This window comes from Thunnus thynnus, chromosome 12 (genome assembly GCF_963924715.1).
Source record: "Thunnus thynnus chromosome 12, fThuThy2.1, whole genome shotgun sequence".
Taxonomy (NCBI): Eukaryota; Metazoa; Chordata; class Actinopteri; order Scombriformes; family Scombridae; genus Thunnus; species Thunnus thynnus.
Window position 1 is genome coordinate 2,569,172 of NC_089528.1, and position 24,998 is coordinate 2,594,169.

At 39.8% G+C, this 24,998-nt stretch overlaps 1 protein-coding gene and 1 long non-coding RNA gene across 2 annotated transcripts in view; one reads left to right on the top strand and one right to left on the bottom strand.

Annotated features, from left to right (window-relative positions):
- LOC137193593 (cadherin-18-like) overlaps positions 1-24,998 on the bottom strand; it is a 206,713-nt gene that overhangs the window by 12,586 nt on the left and 169,129 nt on the right. Inside the window, exon 10 of the mRNA XM_067604822.1 lies at positions 18,187-18,301. Within this exon, the coding sequence (XP_067460923.1) occupies positions 18,187-18,301 (115 nt within the window). The remainder of the gene's footprint in view (positions 1-18,186; positions 18,302-24,998) is intronic.
- Positions 11,520-13,103, top strand: LOC137193595 (uncharacterized). The gene is made up of 3 exons (XR_010930854.1): positions 11,520-12,122; positions 12,290-12,466; positions 12,902-13,103. It is a non-coding gene; the product is annotated as an uncharacterized lncRNA (long non-coding RNA).

Here is a 24,998-nt window from a genome sequence, read left to right on the forward strand (position 1 = left end):
GCCAACTTTTAATACATTCAACTTTGGTATTGAGAGTTTTTATTTTAAATTCCCAAGTTAGAAAGCAGTCTCAATTATTGTAAATGAATTATGGTTCACATAATTACATTTACTTTGCACAGCCTATGTCCTATGATAGAATAATAAGAAGCATTAATATTGCATTGTCCATTGTTGTAGGCTAACACTGCTGTTACAATGGATATCAATAATGAGGATTATAGTTATGCACCATCAACAGCTACACAGGCAATACTTAGCTGTACTCAAGAGAACCTAAGTGAACCATATTCATGCATTGGTGAAAATGGCCTCCTCATCATATTGGAAAATCAGATTTAGTTACTTTGCAAGAATGGAAAGTGAAATGGCATAAGATGGCAAGACGGTTTGCAGACAGCTAACCAAATCGATCAATTTTTATGGGGGGCATTTTGTGGATATTTGTGTCTGTTGCCAGTTACCATCAACTGTCCCTCTGCTGGCTATGACTTACAGTCCGTATACACAAGACTGAATCATTGAAAGAACAAACCTGGACTCGACTGATCCTCCTGAAGTTGCTGCTGGTTCTGATTTACAGTCCGCATAAACAGAACTGAATCAGTTCCCTCATTCTCTTAATACACTGTTGCTCTCATTATTGAATAAACAGAGCATAAGATTGTGTTTATGTCACAGGAGGCCCTTGTGAATAAAGTGTTTTACTGCAGTTCTGTGTAAATCAGTTTAATGCACTTCATACCTTTGATATATGAGGTGGTTGTTAAGTTTAAATTGTAATCATCTGCTCATTGTTCCTTTTAAGTTAGTAGGTTGACTGTTCTGTTAAAGGGAAAATAAGTTTTAGTAGGTTTGCACTTACACCTTGTCTTGGTGACATCTGACATCTGTTGTGTAATTAAAGGAGGAGGACCACACACAGATTTTCTCTTTTCATCAACTTCTTTATTTAAACAAATCTAAACTGAGCTGAATCAAAGCCCAATGTTTCAACTTATGCATTCATCAGGGGCCAAACAACAATACTTGGTCAAAAAACACTTTTTATATTTCCAAACATCACAAGGCATCCTATAGAATAATCACATCATTGGTAATTAAGCCAACATGAGTATCATCAATCCAGCCAAAAGAACCCCAAAAATTGCATCAAAGCTAATAATAACAGTCAAACTAGCTTGCAAGGAAACACCTCAAGTCCAGCTCTTCATTCAGTCCATTTGGAGAGAGTGTGTTTAATTTATGTTTCCTAAATGTGTCACATTTCAAAAGCAACAGATCCAGATTGCCACCTCGCTTATTGCTATTCACTTTCTCAAAGCCTTTGAAGCGTAGACTAGAAATTGTGTGGCTATTTTCTAGAAAATTTGTTTGTTACAGGAGAAGTTAGATCCTGTCTTCTAATAGTGCTTTTGTGTTCTGAAATCCAAATTTTCAATTAACAAATATCAAGCCACATGGATGTTTCAGCATTTCAAACGTTGGTTTTAATTCAGCACAACACTGTTGAAATAAAGAATTCTGTGTGCGGTCCTCCTCCTTCAACTAATTAATAGTTCCAAGGCTACTAGCACCAGCATAAATATGACAGGGTTGAGGTGTTTTTTCCATTTGATACTAATATTTTAAAAAACTTTATCATAGGATCATACTAAGTCTATGAGAACCCTCAGTCTTTGTTAACATTTAGTTTACTGTATACGTACGCATTACATTTTCTTTCCAGGCCTGATCTGCAGGCTCTCTGAGTACAGCTCTTCAAATTCACGCTGCCTGTACCAGTAGGTAGCATCAGTTACATCAGACACAATGCTATTGCCAAGTCTGTTGGCAAAAATGAATCCTTGTGGCCCATTCATGACATGTCACAACTTATGCATGAAGGGGATTCTGCAGTCTTCAGATCAGGAGTTTATCTGTAAACTATTAATGTACCATGTGACCCCAGTTCAACAGTTTCCTGCAGTCCAGAGCAGCAGCTTCCATCTATTCTCTCTGTATAATCATCCTCTGCCATCTGAATCTCCTCATCCTTTTCTCAGGCCAAGCTCACTCTATGACACTATGGCCGTATTCAGACCAAATTAGGTTTTGCTGCAGAGTTGAGTGGAGTTGTGGGCGTGCTTGTGCTCTAGAACGTAACCAGAAAATAATATTTTATTGACTTGATTCACCGGCTTCCCTCTTTTCATTCACTCTCTAGCTTGCTCAACCACAGCTGCCCCCCCCCCCCTCTCTCTCTCTCGCTGGTGCTCTCAACTCTCTTTTTCTCTCATCTTTTTTAAAATGAGTTGGGAAGCAAAGTCAGCAAAGTCTAACTTTACTTTTAACTTTATCAAACAAAAAGAAATGTCCTCCCCTCCTCCTAGTAATGTCTTTGTCCTCCATCATGGCAGGGTTTAAAAGCTCTGGTCAGTCTGATCGCCAGCTGTGATTGGCCACTGCAGTGTGACGTCGAGTTGCGTTTCTCCAAAAGTTGACTATCAACTTTCCTGCAGGCTGGTGTGGTGCCGCTGCAGCCGCACACCAAGTTCATCCACTCATCAACTGATTTGGACCACAGCAAATAAATTATAGGTGTGAAAATGCCAAAAAGGTCAGTTCAAGCTGGATCAGAACTAGTCTGTACAACATGTTGTAAGACCATGTCGGAAATCAATAGTTGTTTTAAACAGCTGCACTTGAAGGCAGTGAAAAAGAAGGAGATGTGATATCGCGTATATGTTTTTTTAACAGTCTCTCCTGGAAGATATTATTAGTGTTGTACTCAATTGTTCAGATGCAAGGTGAGAATAATTAAGTTGAGAATGAAAAAGAGCTAGAGTAAGAAGTTAAAAGGCAAAATGAAACAATAGTGCAGCACTGTTTGCCTATTTAGACTACAAAATGGCTTTCATTCTCAAGGACAACCACAGACAGAGCAGCTTTGTGGTAAAAGTTACTGAGGTCCAGACCTCAGGACCTTAATGGTAGCTACGACTTTGATGAAGTAACTGCATCAAGCCTCCATCGGAGTTCAATTGATTTGCTCAGATTTAGAAGTCTCCTGTGCAGTTTAAAAGGCTCTAATGAAAGCAGTCATCTTTATGTGGATTCAGCAGTGAAAAGACTGTGCCAGAAGTCCTACAGTCCTGATAGATTCATAGTGAATGCAATGTATCCCCTATAGTAGTACAGAAAATATTTTTTTAAATGCCAAATGTATATGTATATACCGAATATCCATTCATTCAGAAATCAGTAGCATTTGGGAGCCTTTGAGCAGCGCTGTTTCGAAATGTGAGTTAATGTCTGTGTTGTTGCCTGGAAAACTGCAGGTAGTGCAGCTTCTTTTAAGGAATAGGGCGGTACATAAGTGAGTGGGTGGTTAAGCGAGAGAGCGAGCGTCAGAAAAGTGACGGTGAATGTGAGCAGAGCAGAGGAAAAGGCTAGCAGTAAGGCCATATTCAGACAAACTCAGGCGGTGGGGCGTTCAGCCGCAGGGTCGAGCGGATGTGTGTGGGGATGTGGGTGTGTTTATTTGTCCTCCAGAACGTAACCACTGTTACACAATCAGAAAATAACATTTTATTGAACTGATTCACTGGCATTCTCGCTACCAGCACTCCCTCTCTTCATTCACTCTCTAGCTTAAGTTCCCTTAAAGTCCCCCTCCACTCAAAAATATGTTTTTCTTTCTTGTTCCTACAGTTGGATATGTAAGCTTCACTGTGCAGAATGATGCATGTGCAGAATTTGACACTAGAAGGCTGTTTTCACATTATTCAGGCCCAAATGCATTGAAAGCATCTGACGCGCCCGTTTTGAAGTACACCTATTGTTTTAAATGGCTGAACACGCACCAAAAGTGTTATGAGGCGTGTCAAACTGCCTTGACGCCCCTGCTCCAACCTTGTCTCGATTTTGGAGCATCAAATGAGGACCCAATGACCAAAGCTGTTTTATCTGCAGCCGGAAAAGAAAGAAAGAGCACGAGCGAACTGAGAGAGAGAGAGAGAGAGAGAGAGAGAGAGAGAGAGACAGCGTGGCAGTGGTCGAGCGAGGAGAGGGAGCGGCAGTAGTGAAAATGAGAGAAATAAAATGTTACTTTCTGATTATTTCATGGCGGTTATGTTCTAAAGCACAAATACATAACCATAAAATACTCAACGGATGATTTACTGTGGAAACAGACACCCTTAGTTGTCATTTCAAATCTGATGCTTGCAGTGCACTATAGGAGCAACAATTGACGCTTGTCAAATGAGGAACATCATTTATCACTTTCAGTGCGTTTGGGCCTTTCTGCTGAAAATGGAAAGTATTCCAGTGCTCATTAAAAATGTGATTTTAAGGGGCAGGCCTATGAGCGTGATATGTGACATCACAACTAGTTTTGAAGCCAATCCTGGTCCAATATTCAATTTAGTGTGATGTGCAAACTTGATGCCTCCAGTGCACATACACTGAGAATGAACCTTGTAGGAGGACGAGAGCCAGGTCGCTGTGACCTGGAATGAGAGCCAGGTCACTGTGACCTGTACCAATGCCAACCATGTCAGTCCACTAAACCAAAACAGGAGACATCTGGAATGGCGAAGCGCTCAAACACACACACACACACACACACACACACACACACACACACACAGTGCAGAGACGCCCACTCACATTTGGTCAAAGTCCAAGATAAGTGAAATTGAGAAATGTCCCATTCTTCTTTAAAATTTGGGATAGCCAAAAAGTCTGGTAAACAGGATGAGACCTATCACGCAACATGAACACATACACACACACAGCCTGTCTTCAATATAAAAAGGCATGTCACATTCTGTAACGTTGGAAGATATCTCTGACTTGTTGTTAGTAGGGCCATTGTGAATAAAGAGATTCCCCATCCGACACCTGTGTCTCAACCATCTGATTCCTCTGTTATCCACCTCTTCCTGCCACAACTTTACAGTGAAGTAGGAGACATCTTGTGTCCAGCAGGAAAACTTGAAAAACTTGAAATGAATAATATTTCCATATTCATAGATTCTGGATTTTTAATGAGGGAGAAGTAGTAGATGCCATTTAAAGGACTTAAGTGTGGTAATTATGTTTTTTCCACAAAAAAGTGTATCAGCCATACATTATTGTTCCAAGCAGAGTATTTTTATATGTCTTAATACGTGTCTGATGGAGATATTTAAGATCAGGTTTCAGTTGACAGCACAAGCTGCCTCATTTTATGACAAGTGAAGTTACTCAAAAAAAAAAAAAAAAAAGAAAAAAAAATTGAGGTACATTTGTCCCTAAATTTTTTTTTTCTTTTTTTTTTCAACTGAAACCTGATCTTAAATATCTCCATCAGATCATAAGCAAAAAGCAAGCAACTTAACTTTTGGCTAACAGGGGTTATATTTTCTGGTGACAAAGTAATCTCATGTTAGTGTTACCTAGGCTTCTAAAGTAACTCTAAGTTACACAAACTACCTCTGAGTCTAGCATAACTGGGTTTATTTTTTGTTATAATTAGCACTAATATTAACCACACATATTGCCAGATGCATCCACATTGCTTTCATATATTTATCAGCGCTGTGGTAAAGTATGATTGTTCATTAGCTTGTTATCTCCTTAACTCACCGATATGTAGCTTAGCTGGTTATCAACAGAGCTAAGTTACATAAAAACATCCATTAGACTGTATTTTCCATAGTGTGTGAAGATGATGTTAGTTGTGGTACATATTACATGTTTGGCGACTCACTAACTTCCTGTTGTGATGGCTACACTGGTCACATGATTAACTGGACATTTACAGTTTTTGGCAAAGTATGCCCTTCTTACTTTTTAAAGGTGAGTAATTCATTAAAAAATGATTTGCAAATCATGATTGAACACACGAATAAAGGTTCTAAGGTTTTGATTAACAAATTCTATCTATTTTACTTTCAGTTTTCATGAAAAACCTTGGCCTGGCAATAGTTCAAACACAGCCTTGACAAAGAGAGAAGGCACTTACACTGAGAAGAACAGGCAGCTTTGTAATTACCCCTGACTCAAATGTGTAAAAAACTGCAGTACAAGAGGTTTTCAACTGTGGAACAAAACTTCAGGCTGGAAAAGCTTTCTGTAAGCACTTCTAAAGATTCTGCTCAAAGAGGAAAGAGGTGTCTCTTGAAACACAGACAGAAGAGGAAAGAAAAGTGAAGAGTAAGAGCAAGAGAGAGGAGCAATGGCTGCTACAGTACACACACCGTATACTGCCATTAACAAGACTAGTGCAGGGCCTGTTCGGAACGGACCAATTGCTTGGCCTCTGGTATTGCTGCTTGCAGCTTTCTCAAGAACCGCTCATCTGAACAACTTCACAGTTGACACTGCACTTCCTTTGGTCAGCAGCAATACACCCACCAAGTGTGAAGTTGATCGGATGAATGGTTGTCGAAAAAATTGAAGGACAGACATACATACAGTCCATACAGACAGAGATTACTTCCATTTTGCTTAGATTTGTGGTTTGTTTCATTGAGGTGAAATTGTCCTTAAATAAGATGTGTGATTCTTATTTCCATCACGTTTTCTGTATCAGCTCCTTTTTGTCACTTCGGGCAGGCTCGTGTTGTCTTGGCAGCTTCCGGCCTCCCACTCTTTGGCTCTGCTCTCCTCTAGTATTGCTCTTGAGAACGGCTCAACCAAACAACTTTACATTCAACATTGCGCTTCCTTGGGTCCTCAGTACAGTGTTGCCAGATGGGAAATGTTAAAGTTTCGTACCAGAGGCTTAAAATGATCATATTTTGAGGAAAATCATCGTATGTGAGTCATAACCAAAAGAACAAATAGGCATAAGTGTACAAACTTAGAAAACACATATTTATTGAGATGAACGACTTTTTGACACCGCCTACAAATCTAGCTTAAAAAAAAAAAAAATTGCTGATGTAGTTATATGATGCGTGGAAGGTGGTAGTCTTTCGAGACTCACTCAAATAAAAAGGTCCCAACATCGAAAACAAAAGCATCTCTACAATAATCTAAAGGCTTTCATACTAAACGAAAACAACGCAACTTGTAGCCTGTTAATCATTTGCATGGATATTAAATAAATAACATACTTACCTTATCAACTCAAGTTCCATATAGCGTACCGTTGTGCAATCTTGAAATAGGCTACTCTGTGTCCATAACTCCATCGGTCTGATTCAGCATCAGCTATCTCTTGTGCAAACTCTCTTCAAATGAGCGAGCCAGCCAGTCATACTTATCGTGATGAACCTGAATCACGTTCATCATCACAATAAGCATGATTTGCTGGAAAGAGGTCACATGAGAAGAGTTGTGTAAACACAGACGTAGGATCCATATTTTACTATCCTGATTGTATTGGGAAATGAATTAAAATGAGACTGATTACAACTATTAATGCTAAGTGTCACAAAATGATCAAATTATTGTACATAATGGGACTTTTGGAATTATTGTTTGACCTTTCACAGAGGGCAAAATTATTATACAAATACCATAGTTATCGTATGTCTGGCAACACTGCCTCAGCTAAGTGTGAAGTCGAGTGGATGAATAGGTGTTGAGAAATCTGAAGGACAGACATGAATACGTACATACAGAGACTCCTTCCATTTTAGTTAGAAGAGGACAGAAGAGCAAGAAGGTAACGCAGAGTACAGGTAAACTGGTAAACAGGTTTAAAGAGTGCAAAATACTAGTGCACTTTATTTTTTATTTAAAAAAAAAAGAAAAGAAAAGAAAAAAACTTTTTCATTTATCTCTAGCAGCTTAAATATGCTGAAAATACAGGTTTCTCTTTATACTGCACATGAACAGAAGCTTGAAATGTGATTAAATTACAACTGATAACACGATACTCACACCTAATGCCACTGTTGTTGACACTAACCCACCATATTGTACAAACTGCACCTTTATTTTTCTCATTTTTCCTTGACATGTGATCAAACTCTAGAGATATGAAGCTTGTCTAGATGTGGAAGCTGATATTTTGTCCACTCTGCTCTGTATAGCCAGCATTTTTTTGAGTGCACTGCACCAAGAGATCTGGGACATTGGAGAGGAGAAAGTGTTGATGCTGGGGAGGAGGTTAAAGGACTTAAACTAAATTAGTCAACAACAAATAATTGCTTGGGAGTGGAGGAGAGGTCTGCTGTCAACAGCACTATTGATTGTCCACTGACTGGAGTGGAAGAGGAGTGGAGAGAGAGGGAATGAGGTGATACACCAAGCACAAGTGTAATGGCAGGAAACAACTGCTGAGAAAAGAGGAGGGGGGGGGGGGGGGGGGTGAGACATGAGATGTTTCTGTTAGGCTGGCGGAGAGGGCAGGGAGTTGGAGCCATGAGGGGAAAGTCAGTGAAAAACACAGGAGGGAATACAGGAAGAAACAAAAGAAAGTGGAAAGAGAGTAGGCTGTTGGAGGGAAAGGGGAATTTGAGAGAAGTGAAGGTGTCATAAATGAACAGTGGGAGAGGAAGAGAGAGGGAGGGTTGAGGTAAACAGCAACAGAAAGAAAATAAGAGGTAATATGAGGTCATGGAGAGACTTAGGCCACATTCGGACCGAAACTGGCAGTTAAGGGTAGGCAGGCGATATATGGAATATACTTGATACGTGGGATGTAGTAAACTATATCAGCAGCAGTGTGATTATACCACACAGAAAATAAAAAACTCACATACAAATGTTGCACACATTTGCCCGTCCGACGTAAAGGGCTCAGCAAAAAAACGCAGCGGTTGTCCAGCAAAAAGTTGAACTGGGCTCAACTTTTGCTACAATGCAACCTGGCGTCATTTGCCACACTGGCCAATCACATACCTGATGGATTACTTTGTAACATGAACGCTGTATTTGACTGTGTACCTCACTAATGTTGCGATAAAACATTTCCCGCCATTTCCAGAGTTGTAAAATCCTGCATGTGACTTTTACAAACCGCTTTGTAGTGTTTTGGCTTCTGATATGTCCTTAAATGCATTAATCTGTAACTCCAACTAGACTTCCTGGATTGTATTTCATTGTCTCAGTGATATCTCAAACAACACGCTCCCACCACTGCAGAACCCTGCACCATAGTGCTGCACTGCCAGTTTTGGTCTGAATGTGTCCTTACAGCAGAAAGCTCCCAGTTTTGCCAGTGTTATTCACAGAAGCTATTAGATTAGATTAGATTGTTGTATGTCAGTCTGTGCATTAAAAACAGGCAAACTTTGGGCAAAAAAACCCATAAAACCTCATGACTAAAATATAATAATCTTGCATGTGATGGAGAGATAAGCTGGTGTAATACTATAACAACTAGATAAAATGTAGAGCTGATGATATATACATGCGTGTGTGCGTGTCCTACCATATAAATGTGATTATGGTAATAACATCATTTGAGTGTGGGCAGATTTTTACAGTGACACACAGGAGATTTATACTCCTGTGTGTGATAGATGGCTGAATCACAGGATGTGATACCTCTTTAAAATAACTCTCTGATCAGAGTCACTGATGTAAACAGACCTGCCATACTGCTGTACAGTAGTCAGTTGAGTCAAGCTGACTACTGCTGCTGTTTGACTAGCAGCTCTGGGGCCTCATTTATAAAACAGTGCGTAGGATCCATACCAAAAGTGTATGTGCAAACAAAAGCCAAAAATGGCATGCATCAAAAAATAATCAAATTTATAAAACTGCGAGCATGCACAAATACATGCATGTTTCTCTTTATAAATCACAATCAAACTTGAAAATACGCGCACGTGGACAAACCTCATATGCCATAACCATAAATGGTCAATGCAAAAACCTTCATGAATACTGATGTACATGTTGTTCCTGTAAAGAATGACAGCAGTAACAGACAAAAGTTTAAGAGGCTGACGGCTACAGCAGCTGTTCATGCAGTCGGTGCAACAAACAAAACTATTCCCAATATTAAACAAAATGGTCAGATATGGAGGTAGATGCCAAGAAGCACATTTCTGCACACTGTGAGATTATAGACTAGTGGAGACACAGGGACACTGACGCTCACCGCATGGTATTTTGTTAAGCATCTACTGTATATAGACACATGCATGACTGATTAGACCACACACTCAATATCTCAAATATAATTAACACTGAATTCATTTCTATTCAGAAAATCCAGCATACAGGTGTTTCTCTAATTTACACAGTCCATATATGAGTGCAGGTGGTGAAAATGTGGCGGTGAGATGACTGGAGAAGGTGGAGTGTGTGTAGCAGCCACTCCGGTGTCACCAGTGCGCTCTGTGCACCTGACAGCAGCATAAAGGTGCACTTTTTCGGTAAAAATGTAATTTAAATGACTAGTTAACAAGAGATCCATCACAATCATCATTATGTTAAATTGTCATTTTTTTTCAATGGAGTTAAGTGTTAGCACCAGTGAGGGGCTGGATGTAGCAGCCTCAAGAGTACGTCTGTAGTAACAACGAAGGCACTGGAGTGGTGTCCGCAATGCAGCCCGAGGCAGAAAGGCTGAGACTGGACAGAGTGTGGGCAGTCACACGACTCCCGCACCAGCAGTGGGACATAGATATATCCTCTGGGTGGACCATAGCTTTAACGCCGACTCTACGTGTCAACGGACGCTTCAGCCGGGTTTGAAATAACTCCTTGAGTGCTAAAATCACACGTCACATAACCGTAAATGTGATATGACACATTTTGACAGATTGATGTTATTATCATGAATGATAATACTACACTGTTCATCTCTCAGCATGCGTGACTTAAACTTGGTCCTCCATATTTCTAACCGACTTATTTCACAACAGAAATTTTGATTTGTCGTAGCAGGAAAAGCACATTTGGAACTCAATTCCATGTGAGTGTCCAAGGAAGCCATACTGGTGAACCATCATGCACTATACCAGGGCTATTAATTTGGAAAAACTAAATTGGATTCAGCTATAATTATTGTTACCAACTGCAATCATTTGTAATTGCAGACCTGACGCCCTCATTTACTGCATCCAGTGGACATGAGGGGTAAGCTAAATGACCCCTTAAAAGTGAACGGCGGTTATAAATAGCTATACAATATACAGCAGTAACAGAGGTGCGTGTTTTCTTTTTTTTTGGGGGGGGGGGGGGGGGCTGGGGGTGTACATGCAAGTGGGCAAGTAGAGAGGAGAGGGTGAAAACACCAAAGAACAGAAGATCTCAGCGATCGTGAGGAGCGAGTGGGGCTTGCTTTTATTTTCACAGACACGTGGCGTGCGAATGTACGCTATATGCCAGCCATGGTCTGATTTAAACAAATAAAATGCAATCCACAGTGTCACACACGATGGTGAAGTAAGACAAAGCAGTCCAGGCAGTTGGACAAACACAGATCGGTTTAGTGTGACAAGCACAACTAAACAAGCAGCAACAACAACAATACTTCACACAGTATCCTCGGCAGCAGCAACCGGGCTCACAGTCCGTTAACTTGACAACATACAGCACTGAAGCTGAAAATAACAAACTTTAATATCTTATCTCTGCCCAGACTTAAGCCTCTTACTTGTGTTGCTTAAGGAAGCGAGTAGGATGTGTTTCAGTCCGTCTTTCAGCTCCGAGATGACGGGGCCGTCCTCTCACTCTGTCCGCAGGTTCACGGCAAGCTGATCCTCAGCGGCATTGCGGGGGAAACAGCGGAGTCGACTCAGTTAAAGACGAGCAGAGCATAGAGGTTATCCTCCGTCTCTCTTCTGCAGGAGAGGTGGAAGAGGACTGGGTTGCACAGCAGTCTTCTTTGGATCCAGTTGAACACAAAGAAATATCCACTTGTCCAGCGAGGTTGAGATTGTATGGCCTAGTTACAGTCACATACATATGGGAGCTACTTCCTTACATCAGCTGGAAGCGTAGTTCAGACAGTTAGTGGAGTGTTTATACTCAGTGACAGGGGAAGAGGAAATCCCATGCCTTTCCGGCAGGTCTCGTCCAATGAGAGCCGAGAGTTTGACTCTGCCGGATTTCACTCCTAGGTGTGAATTGAGCAGAGCATGATGGGAGTTGAAGTCTGTTTGGAGTCTTTTTGTTTGACTTGGCACCTTTCTTTATCAGGCTTTGTGACTGCATGCAGACATAGTAACATATCCATCTATTGGGTAAGATTCCAGGTACAAGTCCTCACAAGACTTTGTTGATTGTTTGCCAGATCACAGATGTCATATAATCAGTCAGTGTGATAACAACAGTAATTGACAAACAAAGTAACATGATGTTTGATTTGTCTTCTCCTTTATGTACACTGTGTTGGTTGTTGGCGATTCAGATTTCAGATCTTTTGGAGATGGAGATGTGAACATGCCAGAGGGTTGGCTGTGCTTTGGTTTTATGTCCACATAAAATGTGCGTTTGCGTCTCTCATCTTGGTGATACTCCATGTACTCCAGATGCAGTGTGCCTATCTGCTCCAGGGAACAACATCACCTCAAGTTGCACTATTGAGGTATGTAAAATCTAGGGCTTATCCATACACATTGTATAGGGCTTTGACTGCAGTGAGGCCGTGTTCATGTTAGCTTTTGCATCCAGATGACATGTAGACTCTAACATTGCTAGGGGACGCAACAATGTCATGGCAGTTGTATTGCTCAGGACCCAAGGAAGTGCAATGTCGAGTGTGAAGTTGTTCGGATGAGCGGCTCTCCAGAAAGCTGCAAGCAGCAATCGGCATATAAAATTGTCCCCCCCCTCCAATTTCATTGTATGTGGGACAGTGATATAGTATGATGCAGTTTGTTGTAATATTCCAAGCTATATTCTGTTTGAATACGGGTTGCTATAATTCAAGAGGTTATGATATAAATTATGTTGGTGCATGGTGTTTTAAAATCTTGCTCCATGTGCCTCCTTTTAACTTTGAGCATCTGCCCCTCTAAAGGTCTAAACACGGCCCTGCATTTGAACAACGGATGCACCGATCTGACTTTTTCAGTCCCGATACTGATACTTGGACTTTGGATATCGTCAATAGAGTACTGATCCAATACCAGTATTTAATTAAACAGCTGTACGTTTCACTGTGGAGGCGACTGGGATCTTTCTTTTATGTGTGAGGCAGCATTATACTTGACTTTGCTTTCCCAACATTGTTCAACAGAATGTAAAAAATAAATATGTTTATTTGTTTAAAATTATACAATATAATCATGAATTCATGGCTGAGTGATTCAAAGCATTTGTTTGCAGGAGGAATGGGGTGTGTTCAAGATAGCAAATATACAGCTGATTTGGTGATAAGTGGAGGTATTTTCCTGTTAAATTTTAGGTCACCCGCAAGTGGTTTTCTCTTAGCAAGATTAGCTACAATAGCTGGTCTTTTAGAGGGCTCCTCGAGACAGCTTCTATTTACTAAAGATAATGTCCAAGACAACTTCACACTTACACTAACTTATAAGTTAGCATACACTTTGTGCTGTCTAAGCCTTGTGCTTCACAATGCTGAAACAACAGCAGCAACCCTGCTCCAGTGGGAGAAACGAGTCTAACAACACCAGGGGCCCTGCCGGTGTGTCTTCCTTTCTAGATAATAGATGAGCCCCATTGGCACCTATACCCGATCCAGCTATTTGAGTCAGTTTTGGACCAATATTTGATATCAGTATCGGATTGGTGCATTCCTAATTCGAACCTAAGAACATAAAATAACTTGAACATCATAAAGTAGATTTTAGCAGTCAACTAGTGTAAAATGACATGACACTGTGGGTTGGATTTCCTCCTGTCCTCCCAAATTTGGGTGTTCATGTCAACAAACCTACAGATTACATTTCTGTCGTGAGACTGGATTGGAAAAAGAAGACAAACCATAATGAACCAGTTCATTCTGTTTCTGTAGTTTAACTTGAACCAATAAGCTAATAACCCGATGCTCTTGGTACACCAATTTAGCATTTCACTTCTATAACATGTCAGACTCACTATAGACAATTAAAAAAAAAAAAAAAGGATTAAAATCGATGCAGCAGAACCACAGATGCCATCTTTTTTATTCCACGCTCCACACTTTCTTCTTCCTTATCAAAACCTGGCGCCTACATTACCCACAAGATAGCCCAACTTTATTCACTCAACTGTACAGATTCAGGTGTGTTATACTAGTAGTGGCTTACATAGCCTGGAGCTGCTAGCCTCCAGCAGAGATGAGGAGCTATATAGGTCTGGTAACATCACTTCTTTCTAACTCCACACCCCCAGATTTTCTCCATTTTCAAACTTCTATTTTTTAGCCCAAACCGATGCTGACTCAAGTGACATCACTTGAGGCAATAACCACAAAATAGTCTGTTTAGGCTGGTTTGGGTTTACATTGCCATCATCTTTTCAAATTAGCTAAAAATTATATTTTCAAAAATGAAATTGGCTTAAAGTTTGATTATATGCAGCAGTAGTTGGAAGTTAGTGTGTAGCATAAGTGAATTGTGTTCCTTTGTAAGCTGTGTTTAGACAGGTGAAAGACAAATGGACAAAAAGGCATAAATGACAAACTAACAGTATTGGCATCTGCGGATATTTTTGTAAACAATCTTTAACAATCTTCTTTTATTGGTATCAAGTACATCCATATCAGTGCATCCCTCACATTTTAGTCTGTTTGACTGCTGCATGTATGCAAATGATGTACAATAATTCATTGTGCAAACAGCAGTGATTTGCATCTGACACATCTAGGTCACTGAAGTGGTACTCAAAAAGTTTGTCCAGGGTTGGCAGGTCTTCATTTAAATGAATGTCCATTACATTCAAGCCCTTGCCAAACAAGTTCACACAATGCTGATTAAGCCTATCATCGCCATATAAATCTCTCTGTATTTTAAGATGTATTTCACAGTACAGAGTTTTTAACCTGGTGTTGGGTTTGACATTCTGCTCATGCTCTATGGGCAGAGTGTGCACACTAGAGACTTCCACCAGCCGAGCCAGCTAACTTCGGTTAGCCCTCTGCTAACTTGAATGGTGATAAAATAATTTAATCGTGTGGCTCTTCTAGACTTTTCAAATGTTGTCGGACCAAATGGATCAAATTCTGATAGTGAAACAAGTCATTTCGTGGGGGATGTGCAACGATCAAAACAATTTATCCACGGTTTTAAAGCCACAACAGTAGCAACAGAGTAGGCGGAGCCTATAATGTAAGCATGTGTCGACAGTGTTTTTGTAATTACTCTCACTGCCAGGAGGGGGAGACGAAACTCCTGCACTCCAGCTTTAATTACTGTATCGCCATGTCAGAAGATTTAAATAATTAATGAAATTTCCTTTACTTTGCCATCCACGCATAAACTGATACACAGTCCCTCTCTCAAATCAGAGACTGTAGATGAAACAAACATTATTCCTGCTGCTGTGTGATGACGACAGCTGTAATAACATGGAAAAGATCTGACATTCTACAAGTTGTGGAAAACAGAATCCAACAGAATGTATGTCTGAGTTCTGAATCACCGGATAATGCTCATGTGGATGGTAAGAATCTTAATAATAAAAATAAAATTGTGTTTTGATCCCCATGCCAATCTGCTGTAGATGAAAAAACATGTAGCAAACTGAAAGGGGCAAAACTTAATATAAATGAAAGGTGTTTTGTGATTTTGGAGAAGTCTGTGTGCGTGCACCTCTGCCAACTGAAGCCACAAAAATTGCTCCGCATCTGCTTGTGCAGTATAAGGTGGTCTGAGCAGGTTTTATAGCAGCCTCAGCTGTGCTTCACCTCCCACGTTGGTGCAAGTGCGCTCCTTTGGTGCCCGGAAATCACCAAACAGGCACAGATGCAAAAAAAGTAGACTTTGCGGGAAAATTGCATAAAGACTGCGTTTGGACATGTGCGGGCCTTATGCTTGCAGGAAAATAGGCCCCATAATGACACACAAATCCCATATGTCATAAGATCAAAATTACAATCTATCTCAACTGAGATTTTTGAAGAGTTTTCCCAACTAACTGAATCCATTATGTTATATTATGGTAATCTGAATCTTTATTCAGCTATAATATCAAGTCACAAGGCTTATGATGTTTGCTCAGGAGCCAAAAGAAAAAAAAAACACCTGCAATGCAGTGAGGCAGCCAGGCTCTGTGTTCTATGGAAGCACAAGTAAACAACAACACAAACTGCCTGAGGCATTTGGCTCACAGACTGCTGTCCAACCTCCCAGTCCGAAACCTGTCACTGTGTCTCATTACTGAGATTGCTGTCAACTCTCCTCAGTCCTGTATCTGTCTCAGGTCAACCACAGAAAGCAGTGCAATTACATCAGCAGAGATGGAGGACACAGTAGAAGATGGAGAAGAGAATAGAATTTGACAGAGAGAAAGTGAGACCGAGATAAAGGAGCCCAGGGGCGGGGGAATCGCTGTGAACAGAGAGGAAATGGGTGAAGCCACATAAAAAAGACAGAAGACCAAAGCTCAGAGAACATCACACAACCTGACACATAACTGAAAACTAAAGGATGACCTACCCCCTTCCCGTTTATTCAGGAGAGATAAAATCAAAAGCTAAATGAGACGAGGAAATAAACAGAAAACTCCGGCAGCTGGGTAACCTAGGCAACAGCACCACAGCTTTTCTCTTGGACATTAAAGCAGATGTCAGTAGGGGAGGGGAAGCTGGGGGCAGTGGGGGGGGGGGGGGGGGGGGGTGCTGATACCTGTTCCACCAAATAGCGAAGAGACAAGACACTTGGCTGTGGTACTGATGCCAACGGAATGTGTTGATACAGGTACAACACTGAGCCATGTTTCATTATACTCAACTCTTAGCCCCAAATTTAATTGGACCGGAACTGCTGTACCAGACTTGATATAATATGAGCCTTTAATACATTCAAATTGGTGATATTATGAATGGCATTTCAGTAATCTACAGCATTTCCTTATCCTATGATGCTGATAACACAATCTTTTTATACCAGTACCTAGTGTAAGATGGAGCATGGTGTTCAGGCAGTTGTCCTTGCATTTGTTCATTGGCATCAAATGTTTCATTCAGCTGATGTTCAGTCATACGCTGCTCAGCAACCAGGTGACTAGCAACATCCAGTCTGATTCATACAGATGTGCACAGTCGCCTTTAGAATCTAATACTTCAGACTGGATTTCACAAGTTCAAGTTGTATCGTGCTGTGGACAAAAGCAGGTGTCGGCAGGGATCTAAACATAAAGTACTGTTCATTCCACAAGTTTTGCATTATATTTATCTTATCAAACAGTTTATCATTAACCTCTATCACTGTTCTGAGGCCTGTAACACCAAGCAAGTTCAACTTCGTGGGCATCCAGAATGTTAAACAGCCCTGCGTTGGGTGGGGCATGCTGCGAGAAACTGAAATGCAATCCAGGAAGTCCAGTTGAAGTAGAAGCTCTGGCATTTGGAAGGCTTAGTCGACACCAAAAACCTGCACAGCAGGATTTTACAACTCTCGTGACAACGTCACAATCGCGAAGTAAACAGTAAAATACAGTGTTCATATTACACAATTACAAGTAATCTAGCAGGAATTTGCACTTGCTTTTTGCTACAGTACCTCGGTTGTGCTGTTGGACTGGCAAATGGATAAGAAAGTTGTATTTTTTCACACAGGGCTCATATCGATCTGAATGTGGCCTTAGTCTAGCTCTCTTTGGGTTACATGGCTTCACTGAGCCTAACTCAGAGCTGTTCATGTATGATATGAGATGAAACAGTGATATCAGCAGGGAAATTCAGTATTTGTGGCAGCCAAAAGTGATAGCGAAAGTGATTTTTTTTACAATATAATCACATTTCATGACAGAGGAGGCTGAATGGTGGGTGTAAAAGGAAAATGCACTTTGTGATGATTTATCATAAAAAATAAACAGATGTATTTGTGATTCACTATTGCACATAGCTTATAGTAGTCAATTTCTGATAACTGTAACAGCACTGACATAATGAGTTTTTGTGAGAAATTAAATTTAGAGTATATACACTGCTGTTCACTCCACATCTGGTGTGTGTGTGATGTCACATTTCTTAGTGCATGCTTGATCATATTTCCATCTGCCAGTGCTTGAAAAATGTAACATGTATTCCCCAACTGTTTTTATTGGTCCATAGTATCTTTACAACAGTCAAATATATGTATATATAACCACAATATTTGCACTTATATTTTACAACTTGTCCAATGATTAGAGTCTTACCTCCATTGTCCTTCACAGTGAAATTTGGATTAACTTGATGCTCAGCAGGCACATAGAAGGAAAACCTTCCGTTTGCAAAGTTGTCCAGATCCGCGGCTCGGATGGTCTGAATCACCTGATGGAGACAGACAGAAGAGACATGAAGGAAGTAAAGAGCAAAGGCAATAGAGAGGACAAGATATACAGGTAAGAAAGAAAGAAAGGGTTCAGAAAGGGGATAAGTTGGGAGCTAAAGATAGAAAGATTCTAATGAAAGAAAGAGGCTGAAAATAATGTAGTTTGTTTTATTTCTCCAGTGTGCACACTCTTAGATGACATCAAGTCAATGACCCAGTCTGATCTCTTGCAATTCCTTACAATCCATTACACACAATATCAAGTTAATTGGCCGTGACTTCCTGTTTACACACCACACGGATATTCATTATTATCACAAACCACAACCTTACTTGGCATTTAATCTAGTTTTCTAAAATGGTTTTACTCCCAAAGCAATCAGACAATTAAAGCTACAGGAAACTCAAAACTATCAAATTGTGTTAATCTTGCCATCAATTCCAAGAAAGATCAGTTAATCACCCTAATGATTATTTTTGTTTCTTTTCTCTTTAGTTTTCTTATCCTTATACCCTGATGCAATAGTTCTGTTCTGAATGGCTACATATTGTTTACCTGGGTATTGCCATGTGATTAAAAGGTCATTAATCAGCTAATTAGAGTTGAGAGAACATGTAGTGTTCTGTATATTTACATGCAGTGGCCAAAACTACAAAGCAAACTGGTATAAACACATTTTATACCCAGACATGGAAGTTTTTAGCATTTTGTGGAACTGCAGGTGAGTTTTTCTTTCCTGGTGAGTTAATACTTACTCATATTTTACTGTTAGCTGTAACGTTTGGCAGATGTATAATGTTAAAGGATAAGGGTTATAAAATGCTTCTCTATGTTGCATCTAAACAATGTGCACAGGTACAAGATAGTTCAGAAACATTTTTTCTGATCCTTGCATGAATTTAGCCATAACATGAATGTGTGTTTCCTTTTCTGTTTTGAACCCACCTCCCAGAAGTTAGATAAACCAACCAGCTTGTTTGACACACAAAGCCCCAGAATGCATTGGTAAGATTATTAGGTAACACTTAACACTATTATGTAGCTGTTAGCAGATGTAAGAGTATATGAATGCAGTCAACAACTGTAACTCCTGTGGGCACCTATAAGTATTTGCTGCTGTATAAATAGACAAATATAGTGAACTGCAGTTGTAATATAACAATATGTCTTCCTAGGATAAGTTCTAATTGTTGATGAATGCTGTAAACACCCTGAAATTGTCATTATGTCTGCTACACATTTAATAAATTGTTTATAATATACTACATTGCCGTGTGTTATAAACAATTTAGAATGCCCGATGAGGTCTATCTGACCAAACGGTTGCATTATAATGATGGGATATTAGCAGTGTGTGTATTACTTTTGTAATAGAAGACAACAGAAACTTTAGTTTTGATTTCCAGTTATCATCACACAGGTGTCTCATGTTATCCTGAGCTGCAGTGATTGAATCATGGTGTAAATCACTGACATTGTCAGCTGTCACTCCAGAGATGTTTTCCACTGATCTGATTGGTCAGTTGTCGGGCAGTTGGCAGGTTTTAATCCGGTTCTCTGCTCCAGAGCAGTGAAGCAACTTTGTGATACCGGAAAACTTGAGTTAAGCCCAAAGATAGCTGGCTTACTTTGTGGTACAGGCCCCAAGTGTCCTGCTACATATTTACAGTATACAGTATGTACTGTATATGTGTCAGGAAACTCACTGTCTGGTCACATATTTGTTTTTGTTTGTCTTGGTATTGCAGCCCTGCCTGTTCATTGGGTTGAGGTCTGATGACTGGAGGGAAAGCCATGGGAGCACAGCATACCTGGCATAGATTTGATGCATAGAGCATATGTCAAGGCAAAGTGAATTATTTCTCTAACACAGACACAGAACAAATGAAATAATAAAACACCCTTGCACACATAGTTTCACCATCATAACTTCAGGTTTTATGGACTGTTGTTTTGACCTGTCACATCAAGCTTACAGTCATAGCAAAAATATTAATTTACAGAGACAATCTAGTGTCATGAAGGGAGAAAAAACTAATTAGTGTGCATGGATCATGCTCTCAAATGAACAGTAGGTGAACACAAATGATTCATTTTTGCTCTCAATTTACATAATTAGTGCCCTTGAATGAGTTAAAGGTGCAGTGTGTAGAATTTCGTGACTTCTAGTGGAAGGGCAGAAATGAAGTATGTTTTAATTAGACCTGAAAATAAGAATTGTTGTGTTTACGTTACCTTACAATGAGCCCTTTATATCTCCATAGAGAGCAGGTCTCTTCCACGTAGGCCCCCATGTTGCTCCATGTTTTGCAAGTTTTGCAGCCATCATAGGTTCTCTTACACGCTTGGAAGTGGAAGTGGAGGGGGAGGGGCGGGGCATTCAGTTGGTTGCAATCTGCAACCTCACCGCTAGATGCCACTAAATCTTACACACTGGTTCTTTAACTCCTGATAGTGATTTAACAATATAATGTTAAATGATTAATGTATGTGTGGGAAAGTCTGAAAGTATATACACAAAGCTGTCAAAATAAAAACAAAAATGCAATAAATCCATATATGTACATATAGTACATAGAGATTTGCTGTGATGTACGTGGTACATCGTGGTTGTTTAATGCTGATACATAATTGATACTGCAGTGTAATCCCATGCTGTGTATGAATACCAGTTTATTTTTCTTCAGTTTGGGGTACAGGCAATAAAATATAACAACATAATCTTTCCTTTTGTATTACATGGAAAGTATAATGATTCTCTTTGACATGCAAAAACCCAATTAATTAAATTTCATTTTTAACGGTTTTAATTTACAAATGTGTAAATGGGTGGTTTGAAGCTAACTCCAGAGTAAAATGTAGTAGTTTCCTTGACATTAAAGCAAGAGACAGAACCACACCGTGAAATGCCAGATGTTTGTGCTCATCTGCAACAATACATTCCATCCTGTTACCAGACCCAGGAGATGCTTGTTAAAAATCCATCAGAGCCTCAGAACAAAGCCAGAGGGTCCATTTCTAACACTTGCTTCTCCAGTATAACTGGTACTGTAACTGTTATTGACCTGACTGCATGCAGTCAGGCCAATGCAATGCATTTGTACCTTTCCAAAGCCATTTTTTCAATATTTTGGAACATGTGTGTCGTTTACGGTGGTTAGCAGTCCTCTTTTTTTCTTGAATTTTCCTGGTGGTTTCTTGGTGTGTCATAGTCACCAGTGAAATAGTGTAAAAAAATAAAAACAAAAAACAAACCATAGACAGGAATGTGTATCACATCACTTAATGTTCGTTTTCATCCTTGTAAGCACGCTTGAGAACAACCCACTAACACTATCAGTGGTCAAAAACTTCAGGGTATCTTCTAAAACAATCAAAACACTTTGCATTATTTAACTATGTATTGAAATAAGACCATGCATCAAGTGATCTGTACTGGTATACGAGTAATAATTAATCCTACAAATTAATCCTCCAACAAATCCTATCAATCCAATCCAATCAAATATTGTCAGAACAGATCATCAAGATTTTAGTCATAAACATTGTTCTGTCACAACTTTTCATATTATTGTTAAAAATGACATGAACTTAAAGAGCCCATGAAATGGATGGTTGGTGCGTTTTCACACCTATAGTCTGTTTGCTTTGGTCTGAATCAGTGGATGAGTTGCTGCTTTGTTGCATTTTCACTTTGGGTCAGTTTGGTTTCACATGGCAGAAATTCAAGCAAACTAAAATGTATCACCAAAGCCATGTGAGAGCTGTCACTCCATTCATTGGTCAGAAATCTTGTGGGGTTGGTGAGGGGAGAAAGCACAGTTGGCTATCCAAAATGGACCATCAGCAGAATTGGCATTTCTTCATAACTGCTGTCGTGGTTTGGGCCATATACCAAGCCAAAATATGCGAGCAGAATGGCACAATTGAATTCACCTCAAGGCAGAGAACATCTGGGTTTCCCTGTCATGGGCCGCCACAGTTTAATTTGTCCTGCTACAGTTTCATGTCAGCATCCCCCCATATATAACTGACACCTGGGACACTGACACATGTGCACGCAAACACACACACACTCCAGCATATAGTATAACGGACACTTGCATTTACTGACACACACTCTCTCTCTCTCCAAATAAATGAATAAAAGAACCATACCAGAGTCTGTTTGTTTGTAACTGGACCGAGACTACCTCTTCAATGAGGATTCAGTCTGGTTGTTTTGGTCCACACACGAGTGCATGCTGTGTTCACACCTGCCCCAACGAACCGCACCAAGGAGGGTAAACGTTCCAGGATTCTATTCAACTGAACTAAACAAGGGAGGTGAAAATGCCCTTATACTCCTGGAAAACTGCTACTTGTTGGAAAATGGTACATCTTAATTGTAATAAATGACTAAAAACTGTTGACTGTTAAACTAAATGACTGTTGTATGATTATTATTCATGATTATTATTCATGATATATACTGTTATGGGGCTAAATAAGCAGTCAACCATGCAAATTAACCCTAAGTTCTTCTGGTGACATATTCATAATTGTCTATACATTTGATGGACTATGTGTTATTTATGCCTCACTTCCTGTTGCCCGTAAGCTATACTACATAAGTGAAATATCAATACAGCAATACATTAACCAGATGGCAACTGACATGGATATACATTTTCATGAATATTGGACATTGCATGTAGGAGATAACTATCACTTCCTGCGTTCACTATTTGGCGCTAGAGAACACCCACTAATTATAGGTCATGTTGCTTTATATCATGTGAAGATGTTAATTTCATGAAAATTGGATGATGTTTGTCACATAAGGCTGATTTTTGTTTAGGCATGTATACATATCAGACATACGAAAGCATTTGACAGGAAGATTTGGACAGAAAAATACTTTTTAACATCCACCGGGTCGCCGGCAACCCGCCTTAGCCAGTTGTAAGTGGTAGCATCACACAGTAATGAGTCAAAGCAATTGGCACAATTTGGCCAATTGGAGATGACTTGAGAGGTTCAGGGACACCAGTGACACCACAAACTAAAAACTCCTGAGCTCCCATAAGTTTACGCCTAGAGGTCTGGAATATTATACAGGTTGACAAGATGTAGAAGGTATATGGTGTTCTGCATAGTTCTGGAATAAAGCCTTATTTGAACTGATGTAGTTTTGTTTGTGTTTTAAACCAGATGCTAAACAAACACATTTCCAGAAACTAGAAGATGTCACTTGTCAAATGAAGCCTAATACATGCATCATGGCCTTACAGTTCCTCTGTTATAAGCTTTTCCATTTGGGTATGCCAAATAGGTGAAAATTCTATAAAAAGGGTGGATGTCTTTTTTTATTCTTCTTTTTTTAACATATATTTGACACATAACAAGAGATAACTGAACAAGTAACACATGAACACAGGATTAGTACCAGAAAAAAAAAAAAATCGCTTTGTCTTTAACTAGCACCTGCAAGTACTCCCTATGTAACCCCAAGCTTCCAGGACTATTTCGTAGGAATCTCAGGTGAACTTTGTTGTTCCACTACGTGCAGTAATCAAGGCTTAATGTGGCAACCATAGACTGTATATAAAGATGGATTTAGCAAGGTTTGATGTCACCTGTTGGTGACAGTTTGAAGCCCACAGTTCCTGCTTATGTTCAGTGCCATCTTTTCTGTTTGGAGCCAGGACCCTCCAAATAAGGAGTGTGCAGTGTTACCTTTCATGCTCTGGAAACATGCCTTGGCCCCTAGCTAACGCTAGATTACTGGGAACACTGAGCGCTGCACATTTGGTCTGTGCATTTTCCTTCAGGCACTTGGCAGAGGTTTTTTCAGGTGATTCTCCTCTGTTCTTTTTATAATTTAATTATGACTTGAAGTAGTTGTTAGATCACACACTAGGAATGACGTTGCTTAGCAACTTAAAATGTTTAAACATAAACCACCATAAATGCATTTCATATATGGGTAAATTTTACCCAGCGGTGTTTACAGGTATAAATGCTTGTGTTTTTAATCTGGATTCATCTTCACTATTTTTAACAATAGGGGGTGCTACACAACATTATTTTAGGAAAAGTCAAAGACTGGAGGACATGAATATTTTGGCAGTACCGGTGTTAAGGTACTTGTGCATTGGCTTTAGCCTCAAGCTGTGGTAGTTGCTGCTTGGTGGCAACAGATGCCGTACCGTTGGTAGGAAGTCAAATTCTGCAGTTGACAGCAAATTATCATGAGAAAGAAACTTTTTCATTACAGTCAGTCTCAATACACACTAAATGGTTATTTTTTATCTTATTTTTCATTCTATCCAACTTTTATTTCTTCATTTTCTACGATGTTGTGTCCCTTGCTCTGAGAGTTCTTTGTATTACAGCAAACAAAACACATTACAATCACACATATAACTGGCATCTGCTTTATCAATCTGTTTTTTTCCATAATTTCATCTTTTATACTAAAGGCCACTATTTGTTGCAAATAGATAATAGATGTTAGACACATCAAAATTGTCTTTCCCAGAAAGTTCAACACAAGCAAAACCTGTCAGCCTCAGGCAGGAGTGGACTGGCTGCAGGTGATTTCAATAATCTGGAGGTTTTACCCAGAAATCAACATAAGCACCTTTGCAGCACAAGTCTGAATACGGATAACTGTCCCTGATTATGTTCTGACTTAACTTCTCAACCGAAGC